Source organism: Neophocaena asiaeorientalis, unplaced genomic scaffold, assembly GCF_003031525.2.
Source record: "Neophocaena asiaeorientalis asiaeorientalis breed wild unplaced genomic scaffold, Neophocaena_asiaeorientalis_V1.1 scaffold627, whole genome shotgun sequence".
NCBI classification, from domain to species: domain Eukaryota; kingdom Metazoa; phylum Chordata; class Mammalia; order Artiodactyla; family Phocoenidae; genus Neophocaena; species Neophocaena asiaeorientalis.
This window is the reverse complement of record NW_020174427.1, coordinates 194,617-206,730: the sequence shown is the minus strand read 5'-3', so window position 1 is coordinate 206,730 and position 12,114 is coordinate 194,617. Positions and strand designations below refer to the sequence as shown.

The 12,114-nt window shown below is 44.5% G+C and overlaps 1 protein-coding gene across 2 annotated transcripts in view; it reads right to left on the bottom strand.

The window, feature by feature from the left end:
• Nucleotides 1-12,108, bottom strand: part of MBOAT1 (membrane bound glycerophospholipid O-acyltransferase 1) — a 106,407-nt gene extending 94,299 nt beyond the window's left edge. The window contains exon 1 of one of the 2 annotated variants that reach the window (XM_024756742.1): nt 11,967-12,108. In XM_024756742.1, the coding sequence (XP_024612510.1) occupies nt 11,967-12,062 (96 nt within the window). In that variant the 5' untranslated portion in view covers nt 12,063-12,108. The remainder of the gene's footprint in view (nt 1-11,966) is intronic. The other variant, XM_024756743.1, reaches the window with a different exon arrangement.
• Nucleotides 12,109-12,114: the final 6 nt, after the last annotated feature.

Sequence of the window (12,114 nt, the reverse complement as noted above, 5' to 3'; positions counted from 1 at the left end):
ACTCTTCACTGGGAGAAACAAGAAAGGAAAATATACAGATACAATCCTTTTAGCTACATCCACTGAAAAGTAAAAAGAGAAAGAAAAGGCCTTGGAGGGGGCCCTTTACCCTCAAGAAGTATTTCTTTACAATCTAAAACCAAGCCTTCCTTGCTACTGTTGAAGATCTTGGAATCACAGAATTTTAGAGCTGCATTGGGCTTAAAGAGCATCATTTCCAGCAGACGGAGAGACCAAAACTTCCGCTGACACCGGGTCAGTGGGAGGCAGAACCATTTTCATCCCTGGGGCACAAGGGAAAGGGAATCTTTAATGTCCTCATGCCTAAGTCCAGAGTGGACGCTCTCCCTCCCAGGGAAATTGGAGGCAAAGCCCATCTTCTGCTCGCCCTGAGCTCAGTGCTCATCCCGCCGCCCCACCTGCCCCACTGAACGTGGTCCCCATGTTCTCCATGTTCCTGGGGACCATGCCAATGTGGGAGACCCCTCCCCAAACTCATCATCCACCCCCACCAGCGTCTTTCAGCGTCTGCTAAAGGACAAGGCCGTTCCTGGAAGCAGAGAAGCAGAACTCTCAGAAAAGGCAGAAAGGAAGTCAACGTCACAAGAACTCTGTAGATGCAGATATGAATCAATCCCTAAGAGACACTGTTAAGTTTTTTTAAAAAGGCGAAGAGTGGAAGAACCGTACACTCTCGTTTGTGTCAGAAAAGACAAAAAGATTCTGTGTATATGGCTGCCTCGCCTACCTCTGGCCACCAGCGGGGAGCGGATCTGAGCAGCTGCAAACTGGGGGCGGGGCGTGAGGGGGGTGTACACCACAGGGACTGACCTTTCATTATACCCCCTTTTCTGCCTTGTGGTTTGATACTAAGTACATAAGCTACCTAGTCAGAAAACTCATTTTTTAAACTGTATTTATACAAAATAAAAACCAAAAAAATTAATCAAACACAAAACATTACAGATAAATAAATATTTAAAATAAATGAAATTAAATTTTTAAAAAGAGCAAAAAATGATGCCAGGGATAAAAAAAAACGTCTTTGGAGGAAAGAAGTCTCAACCCAGTGACACTCACAGTTAAACCACTTCATAAAATTTCACAAAATGACTTTTGAATTTAGCAACTTCCTCTAGGCCTTAGCAACCTTGTGTTGTATACCTCTGCTGACTGTTTCAAATGAGAAGTACAGAATGATGAATGAGACAAAAATAGGGGTGGGGGGGAGACAACCACTCATTTTTTAATTACTTGTTTGAAATAAGAAGTTAGAATTCCCTGAACAAAACTTTTCCAATGTACCCCTGCTCCTTTTTCAAGTGAGGCTTTCAAACCCGAGCTTTGTGTTGTTGTTTTGGTAAATAGGCTGGAGAATGGAGTATCTGTAATAATATGATGGTTGCAAAATCCCCAGCACCATCCCCCAGCCAGAAATCCTAATGCAACACTTAGAGCCCCTTTTATGCTGTGTGGACTTTCAAAACCATACTTCAAAAAATGATTAACCACTGATAACAAAGTTATAGGCAGAGCCCCACTATTATAAGGAAGTTGGTAAATGATTAACCGAGTGCCTATTTTTTGGCTAACTAATATGGGTTAATGAGTTCATCCTGTGGCAGATGACCACATTTCTAAGCCCTATGGGATAGTGGGCTTTTAATAAAGCACATTTTTAACCCAAATAAACTACTTGAAGTTACTTTTCCCGCTGATTATTCTCTATCCTTCTGCTATCCTGGCAAAACTACTAGAAATTGTCATTAACAAGACTGCAGCAAGTTCTCCCTTTGTCTTGTTTACCGAAAGGGTTGACTTCCTTAAAATAGAAAGCTTCTGAAAAGCATACAACCAAATACTGTTATTAAATTACACAGACTGAATTCTTTTTACAAGTTGCTGCTACAAAAAGATATTTCCAGATTGTATCTCCTTAGATATAATCTTTCCATGAAATTTTTCTTTATAAATGTAATTCAGAGGCTGTGCTTCAAAAACACTTGGGAGTACTTGGGTATACAGCACTTTCTATATGTAAGTGACTTGACTTCAAACTGCAAAAGGAAAACTGTACATGTTGTTCACACACAACTCGTCCAAAAAAATGATATTAATATCTGCCTTTATAATGGTAAGTAATGCATCTATCAACTCCACATAATGAAAACGGGAATGGAGAATTTTATATTTAAACAACCCAAGATTCACATTTAACTATCAGTAATTGGGCCATTAATTAACTCTCAAATCAGAAATTAGGCCTATTCGATCTGAAGTGTAGGGTCCAAATAATAAACAGGCCTAACCAGTTGGTAAAAAGAACCGGCTCCTAATTTTATCATCACTTAGTCATCCATTCCAGTGCAAATTATGTAAATAAAATTCCACTTCAAGGGAACCAAGTTTATTTAGTTCTTACTTTGTACTAACAAGCATACCAAGATGACTAAGATTCAGCCTCACTCACTGCCCAAGAAGAAAGGTCATCTTTTCTCAGGCTCAGTACCTTTGCTCAGACAGCTTCCTCTTCCTGGCATATTCTGCCTGTCCCACCTGGCCTCACCCCCGCACTTTCCCCTTCTTCTAAAGCAGCAGCTCCCAGGAAGCTCCCCTCACCTTCCCCAGGACAGGCCCAGGAGTGCTGAGGCCCACACGTACACATTTTCTGGAGCATTGAGCACACTGCTTTACAAGAGTTTACATGTAATAAAGTAATTTACCAAGTGCGTATTGGTTTGTCTCCTAGAAGGCAGAGATCCTAATTAATCTCTGTATCCCCCTTCTAGCCCAATATTTGGCATCCGGTACTCCATAAGCAACTACAGAGAGAAGCCTCTCAGAATCAGGCAGGGCAGAAAGACGATAAATATCTGAGACATAAAGTAAGAGGCACCATGTGGGAAAAAAGTATGAAATATTGCCATTTGCAGCAACATGGATGGACCTAGCGTATATCCTACTAAGTGAAGTAAGTCAGACAAAGACAAATATTACATGATATCACTTATATATGGAAACTAAAAAATAATACCAATGCATTTATATACAAAACAGAAACAGACTCACAGACATAGAAAACAAAATCATGGTTACCAATGGGGAAAGGGAGGGGGGAGGGATAAATTACAAGTATGGGATTAACAGATACAAAGTACTATACATAAAATAGGTAAGCAACAAGGATGTACTGTATAGCACAGGGAATATATGTACTGTATATTCAATATATTGTAATAACCTACAATGGAATATACTCTGAAAAATATACATATAACTGAATCACTTTGCTATACAGCTGAAACTAGCATTGTAAATCAACTATATATTTCAATTTTTAAAAAAAGACAGAAACACACACATAACCAATATGCAGACAAGTAGATATGCATATACAAAGTCAATAAACATAATCTCTCCCACCAAAAAAAGAAGCACATAGAGTATGGAGAGAGTGCTATGGAGAAAAAAAGAAAATAAAATCGGATCCATTTGGCCCTGGGGGAGGGGGGGGATGATCTATAAGGGGAGAGGAGAGAGCAAGGCCAGGGTTCCAGAGAGCAGACAGCAGGGGATGAAAAGGGAAATGAGGATGATGAGTATGAGGACTAATGTCAGGCAGAGGGAAAAGTGTGAGCAGAAGCTGGAAGGGGTGAACGACGCAGTGGATCTGAGGCACAGGAAAGAACTCATCCACTGCGCGGATGGTACAGCGCCCAGGGAGGCAGTGGCTGGGATGCAGGGCAGTGACTACGAGCAAAGTCTGCAGAGGCAGTCCTGGGTTCGAGCCCTGCCCAGCTCCCAGGCTGCCCACCCTCTTTGTGTGCAGCTCCAGGAAAGACCACAAGGCCCAGGGTCAGTCGCTGGCCGCGGCCTTACCAGGACTCTGGGCCCCCCGGGGACACCTCTACCTGCCAAGCACCCCGCCGCTCATCCCAGAGCCTCCTGTGCCCGGCATGCAGGCTTGCAGTCATGGGCTCCGAGGTCCTCCTCAAAGCCCTCAGCCTGCTCTGCTCTGGAAGCCTCTGTGTCTTCCCAGCTCTCTCCCTCCCTCTTAGCCTTGCGGGAGAACTGTCCGCCCCCAGGCGTCTGCTTTCCCATTTTACCACCACAAACGGCAAGGAAGGAGAGAGAAGAAAGTCACTGCTTTTCCAGATTCCCCCATTGCTGCTTTGGACCATTTTTCTTCCACCATCCTTCTGTCATTTAAGAATATACTTGTGGACTACAAGATATAAGTGCTGTATAGAATCAGCCAATTATGTGAAAGTAGCATATCTGCCTTTACTGTGTTTGTCATTAACCTGAATGGAAAGACCTTTAAAATTGACTTCTTTAGAAAGCATTTGAATGCATGTTGTTTGGTACTGTATTTATTCAATAAAGTGTTTAAGTAGTGCCAAGTGTGAACTGGGCCCTAGGATGGTGTCGGTTGGAGGGAACAGGGGGTGGTGGGACTGAAAGAACAGAGCAGGCTGACCCCCAGCTCAACAGGCTCAGCTGCTGCCTCCTTTGATAAAGGGGCTAAGAGAGCTCTTCCAACTTCCTTTGAGAGGCACTGTTCTTCCAGCCAGGAAGTACCTCCCTCCAGACCCCACTCTGCGTCCTAACATTAAATGAGATGCGCCCTGGAGAGTGGCTGGCTGAGTGCCTAATAGCAGAGCCTGTCATACCCTCTCTGGTCCTTCTTCACTGTCAGGATCTAACAATCTACCTCCACATTCCTGGAGAGTTTAGGTACCACAGAGTCTTTCTCTCCACCTCACATCCTCAGTCACCTGGGCAGCTTCAATGTTTAGGACGATCAACCAAATCCCCCAGTTCCTCGGCTTGCTAAACCGAATCGACTTTCACCCCTTCTCCCATGGCCACACCTTGACTTTTATCCTTGCCCAGGGAAGCTTCCCTAGGAATCTTCAGCTTAAATATCCTGGCCCCCGGCTCTCTCACTTCCCCTGCACCCGCCCCTCAAAGTCCCTCCAATCTCCAAATGTTTCCCTTTTCACTGCCATCACCTCCAGCTACTTGTCAGCATCTTTCAACACCCTTACTTCTTAACGTTCCAACAACCTTCCCTGCAAACGTCCAGCTATTTATTTTACTTTTGCTCCTACAAGGAGCCGCTGAAAGACAAAAACCACATATTGGCACAAATCCTGAAATTTCTGATTTTCAGTGCGTTGATTATACTCAGCAACCCATTAAATTGACCCCAGGCCGCTCCTTCTCTGCTCCCCCATTAAGACTACTCTAAACACCCACTCATTGTCAAAAACCCCTGCTCCATCCCTGCATCCTTCAGCCATGACCTCCTGCCCCATTTCACAAAATGAAAATCCTTTCACATCTTAAACCCTTCAATGCCTTCCCTTGGATGGTAGTAATGCCTCTAAACTTCAGGTAGCACAAGAATCACCTGGGCAGCCCTGTCACTCGGATATGTATTTGGATTCACTAGGTCTGAGTCAAATCCCAGAAGCATATTTGGCAATAGATACTGATGACGGTCCATCTACCAAATGTGAGGAAAATTAGTCTATAACAGGGGTCTCAAACTCCAGTCCTCAGGCCAAAGCCAGCCCTTGCCTGTTTTGTGTGGCCTGTATGTTAACTACGTGTTTTTACATCTTTAAAGGGTTGGGAAAAAAATATCAAAAGGAGAAAATTTCACAACATGTGCAAATTACATAAAATTCAAATTTCAGTCCATAAATAAAGTTTCATGAGAACACAGCCAGGCCCAACGATTTACATATTGTCTATGGCTGCTCTCACCGCACAATGGCACGGCTGAGCCGTGCAACAAAGACTGTACTGCCTGCAAAGCCAGAAATATTTACTGTCTGGCCCTTTATAGAAATAGTTTGCTTCCCCCTGGTCTCTGCAGCGTGAAGTACAAACACCTCACCAGAGCCTCCCAGCTTCCTCATGATGTGACCCCTGCCTCCCTCCCCAACCTAGAGTCCCAAAATCTTCACAAGGGCAGCCTCACCAGCCACTTCGGTGGACTCCGTTCCTTGAACGAAGTGCAGAGTTTCACACCTCCCCACCTCTGTATGTGCTGTTCTTTCTACCCACTTTGCCTGACAAATACCTCTTCGGCCTTCAAGACCCAGTTCGTGGTCCTCCCCACCTGTGAGATGCTCTCTGACAACCACACCTCACCCGCCTCCACTGCGCTTAATTAATTTGTATCCCATTTATCTGCACACAGCAGTGGTTCTCAAATTTTGGGGCATCCCAGCACCACCGAGAGGGCTCATGAAATCCCCCGCTGGCTGGGTCTGTGCCCAGAGCAGCAGACAGGGTGCCAGGCAGAGAAGAACTTTTCTAACAAGTTTCAAGGCTGATGCTGCAGGTCCAGGCACCACACAGGAGCAATACTGGTTGACTTCTGTGTCCCCACCCCACCCAACAATGAGTTTTTCGAGGATGGACCCTATTTTATTCATGTTTGAATGATAACAACCTCACCCAGTCCCAGGAATTCCTGGAACATGGCAGAAACTCAGTATTTGCTGTTTGTAGTCTAACCAAATGATGCTCCTCCCATAAGCCAATGATTTCACTATCAGACAGTGAAAGGGAAATTAAGTGGGGAGAGGAGACCTAGCCTTGTAGGCCAAAAATATGAATGAAGTGGCTCTCTGCAGGATGGACATTCTGTGACCTGCCATATGCAGCCTGAGCCGGGGTCAGCTGGAAAGCCCCAGGGTGGAGAGTAGATTGTTCAAGTCAGAAACCCAAGAGTACAGCCTGGAGGCAGCACCAACAGGCGGAACGTTCGGTAGAGGACCCTCCCCACCCGTCCCACAAAGATCCATCTCTCTCCACTTTAAAAACAGAAGATTCTGTATCAAAGTCTGATCATGTATATCGTCAGCATGGGCATATATTGCTACTAATGACAAGCATTTGTTGGGCATGCTACTACTTGCTTGGAATACCAGGATAGATAAAACCTAGACTTCAAGGAGACTTTAAATTAGTTTGAAACTCAGTATTATAAACCAGGCAGGATACCTAACAAAATAAGGTAACATTTTGTGTCAAGTGTCAAATATAAACCGTGTCAAAGGTAAACAGTAAATTCCACACGAGTCCAAGGTGTCCTGTGGCTTTCCCTTCTCTGTTCCACTAAGGTACCACCTACAAACCTCTATTAGTACCTACATAGGTCTGTGAGGACACAGCACTTCTATAGGTCTTTTGTCTCCTCCATGGGCGTATAAACTCTTCAAGGATAGAAACCTTGATTTTTTTTTTTAAGCCCTATATTTCTAAGACCTGACCAAGTCCCTCGTACTACTAGTGTTAAATAAATATTTAATTGATTTAATAATGACTGTGGAATGTGAGCTGAGCTTTTAACCAAGGGCAAGACTCAGATAAGAAGAGAAAACTGAGGGTTGGGCTTTCCAAGAATAGGCAAAAGAACCAACCAGGTGACTGAAAGCTCCAGGCAGGTACAGAAACTGTGGTCAGAGGCCCCGGTGGAGTCATCAAAACCCACTGCTGATATCACCATAAGTCGAGAGGGTCAGGCCTTCAGAGCTGGTCTTCACTGATCTTGCCTTTTAAACTGTAACACAAGCTTACATAAATAGGCCTAAACCTGGACTGCTTTAATCTCAAAAATCATTTCCTGGCACTCAGAGTTCCCCACCACCAAATTGCAAATTCCTTAAAGCCAGGAATTCCTCCTCTTGCACAGCTCCTAGGATATGACCGTGTACCACACAAATTAGGAACGTCAGTATTACCGCGTCTATCCTGGTAGCTGAGTCAATTTTGCAAACTTCAAAGGCTGGGATAGTTTAAAGACAGATCATGCCATACCCCATGACCAAAACCGAGTGGAGAGGGCATGAGCAGATGATTTAAACAAAAAAATCAAACAAAATAGTCATCCTCAGTTCTTTGCCCGAGCTCCACATCTGCTCGAAAGAAACTCATTCTAGAAACGCAGTTTTCATCAAACTCATCCGTGAGGCACCTGTGAAGGCCCCTAAGTCATCCATTTCCTATACTCTGGATCTGAACTGCTGTGCTCTAGTCTCTAATTAAATAAGATGATTTTGCATTTAACATCTTTAGGAGGAGGCCAGGCTAGTAAAAGTCCCTGGAAACTAAAACCATAGACGTTTCCTGAGTATAGTCACAATTGCATAAGCTAACGGAACAGATAAATGGAAGAATCAGATGAAAAATAATTAAAGACAGCCACTATGGAGAATAGTATGGAGGTTCCTTAAAAAACTAAAAATAGAGCTACCATATATATGATCCAGCAATCCCACTCCTGAGTATATATCCAGAGAAAACCATAATTTGAAAAGATACATGCAACCCCAATGTTCATTGCAGCACTATTTACAATAGCCAGGACATGGAAGCCACCTAAATGTCCATCAACAGATGAATGGATAAAGAAGAGGTGGTACATGTATACAATGGAATGTTACTCAGCCATAAAAAAAAAAATGAAATAATGCCATCTGCAGCAACATGAATAGACCTAGAGATTGTCATACTGAGTGAAGTAAGTCAGACAAAGACAAATATCATATGATATCGCTTACATGTGGAATCTAAAAATAATGGTACAAATGAACTTATTTACAAGACAGAGTCACAGATATAGAAAACAAACATGGTTACCAGGGGGAAAGGGTTGGGGGAGGGATAAATTGGGAGATTGGGACTGACATATACACACTACTATTTATAAAATAGATAACTAATAAGGACCTACTGTATAGCACAGGGAACTCTACTCAATACTCTGTAATGACCTATATGGGAAATTAACGTAAGAAAGAGTAGATATATGTATATGTATAACTGATTCACTTTGCTGTACACCTGAAACTAACATAACATTTAAATCAACTGTACTCCAGTAAAAATATTAAAAAAAAAGAGCTCTTCACTCACATAGTAGAATGCTCAACAGATATTTCAGGTTTTGCAAATAATAAACAACTTGACACAGGGAGACCCAGAAGCCAAAAACATTCTCACAAGTGCAATCAATACAGAAATTAAAAATAAACGTGTGAAATGTTAAGACATTAAGAAAAGGATTCACTATCTTTAAGTGGCATATGAAGAACCACTTGGACAACTTGAGGTATATGTTTTATCACTGTTAGCAAATCGAAGGCCAATGAAAAGTCACTCTTTAATGGGCCAGGAGCAAACATGTATCAAGGACTGGGCTCTTACCCTAGGACTGTCCTCCAGACCTGGCTCCACTTTTCTCTTCCCAATTTTGTGCCCCAGGGGGAGCCCCTGCAGACCACATCGCCCAGGTGCCCCAGGCCAGCCACCCACTGGGGGCCACTGCAAGAGATGGAAGGGGGCTTCCCTGGTGGCGCAGTGGTTGAGAGTCCGCCTGCCGACGCAGGGGACACAGGTTCGTGCCCCAGTCCGGGAAGATCCCACATGCCGCGGAGCAGCTGGGCCCGTGAGCCATGGCCGCTGAGCCTGCACCTCCGGAGCCTGTGCTCCGCAGCGGGAGAGGCCACAGCAGTGAGAGGCCCGCGTACCGCAAGAAAAAAGAGATGGAAGGGCCAGGAGATGGGGAGCAGAAGGGCTGAAGTTCTCTCTCTACTCCCCACCTGTATCCTGGCAAGAGGACTTTCTTCCCTTTCCCTTGCCCAGGTCTTGGTACCTGAACATCCTTTATTGGTTCCCTTAATGCCACCCACACCTCTCTAAGTAGTTCATCAAAGTTTCTTCATTGTCATCCATTGAGTTGAATTGTTTCCTGCCAGGACCCTGTCTGATACAAGGACTGTAGGGCATTTTATATCTATATAAAATGTCTCGGCTCCAAAATGTAGGTCTTTTTGTCGTCTCCCATTTTACACGTGAAGACTCTGAGGCTCCGGGAGGGTAGAATACCAGCCAGCAGTCATAAAGGAAGTTTTCTGGCAGAGCACAAATTACTCCCAAGTCAGTCTAACAACTAAAAAGCCCCTGAAAGTGCGAGGGAGAAAAACACATCAAGCTTCCAAACTCTCAAGCCACAGTTTAGCCTCAAACCACATTATTTATGGTTTGGGATTCTCCCTCGGCCTGAAATGAGCCAGCTGGGGCATTGCCCTTTAAATGCTTCTTCCACTGAGAGTCACTTAGATTTGACCCTGCTGGAGGGCAGTGGGGTTTCCTAAGATCTAAGAGATCACAGGTGCTCCTTCCTTGCCTATCGCCCACATTTTTCCTTCAGTTCATCCCAGAAATCCCTTCCTTCCAGCCTTAAACATCCCACAGGCTCTCTTGTTCTTTTTTATAAATTAAAACCAGAATTCCTTTGCCAGAAATCCAGGAGATGGAGGATGAGGGTGGATGCAGTTACAAAGCACTTAATAACATCATCCTAGGCACCTCTCAGTCGTCAATCTCTGGGATTCATTAACAATCTAACTCTTTCCATACAAAAAACCTCCCTGGATTCCTCTTCTCTGTAGCTGTGCTGAATTGCTGAAAATGGAAAATGCAATTAAAATAAATTGTGATGGAGAGTAGAGGGGTAAGTACCAACGAACTCCCCTGAAGGAAATTCAGCTCTGAGTTATATTTCATTTCAGGGCTAAAGAATTTGCTATTATTTCTGCCTTTGCAGGTCCCTGGCAGTCACTACACTCTCACTACAAGAACAGGCGTTAGCAGCTGATACCTCTCCCAATTTCCTGACCGTCTGGATTTTACAATTGATGGCCGACAGTCAGATCAGGTGGAGTTCTGAATCAGATCCTCAGAGGGAGCCAGGTGGAAGGGTGGCTCAGTAAACAGCATCTGAATACGGGAAACATCTAGGTCTCACTTCCTCGTTGCTGAGGGAATGTGAGTGGAAAGAGCAGCAGGTATACTCTTGTTTGAAGGAAAGAAGAATTTTTTAAAAGATCACTAGTGGGCCATCCTCCAGCATGCCTTACCCAATTCCATTTAAATAACATACAGCTGACCCTTGAACTACATAGGGGTTAATCTGTGTATAATTTACTGTCGGCCCCTTGTATCTGTGGTTCCTCGGAAACTGTGGATTCAAGCAACCTCGGATGGTACAGTACTGTAGTATTTTCTATTGAAAAATATACACATATAAGTGGGCCCATGCAGTTCAAACCCGTGTTGTTCGCGGGTCAACTGTATATTTATTGACTCACTGCTAAATACAGGGCCTATCTAGCCTGCAGCACCTAAGGAGACAAGAAAAGGGGTTAAGATAGCCTCAACCCTCGGGAAAATTTCTTACCTGGAATTACTGTTGTTTGCTACCATTTTCAGTTTTAATGGTAGCAGACAGTTGCTGGACAGTCCAAATACCTGCAACAGTGCCTCTCTTCTCCCACTAACCTGTCCTACTAGGGAGCCTGGACCCCCAAGGGTAGACTGACTGAATAACCTAAGGCCCTCGGAAAACCACAGCATCCTGTGTCCCTCTTCCCTTGACGATGTTGATCACAGGTGGTACAAAATAACTGTCAACCCGACTTCACAAGCCTCACTGCAGAAAACCCAGGTCTCTCATTCAAAAGCTACAGGCTTTTGCATATAGATCACTCAGGTTCAGTTTCTAAGTAGTTTCATCTAACTTAAAAATAATAAAAGACTTGACTACACTGATGAAAGAATCACTTGAGTCATTTATCAGAATGTTTTAGCCCTGGGTTACAGGAAACGAGAAAACCCAAAACTTCAAACAAAACAAAAAAGTTTATTCGAACCTTCTGTGCAAAGTATACCAATTTTTTTCACACTTACAGGAGAAAAATATCAATTTAAAACCAACAAACAAAACTCCACCTGTCTAGTTTGTAGCAGTGAAATCTGCTATGGGGGCGGGGACGGAGGTAGATAACATCCCCACCAGCACCCCCGCAGGCTTCACGCCCGCTCCGGCTCAGGGAGGGTTCCCGCGCTCCCGCGCCAGCCGCAGGCCGCCCGCCCGCCGTTACCTGGTCCAGAGGGATGCCCAGGAGCTCGCTGAGCGGGTGCAGACAGGTGGAGCCCGTGGTGCGGTAGGAGAGGCTGGGAGGAGGCTCTGCTGCCATCCTGCATCTTCGGGAGGCGGCAGCCCCGGCCCCAGGCCGCGCCACCCCGCTC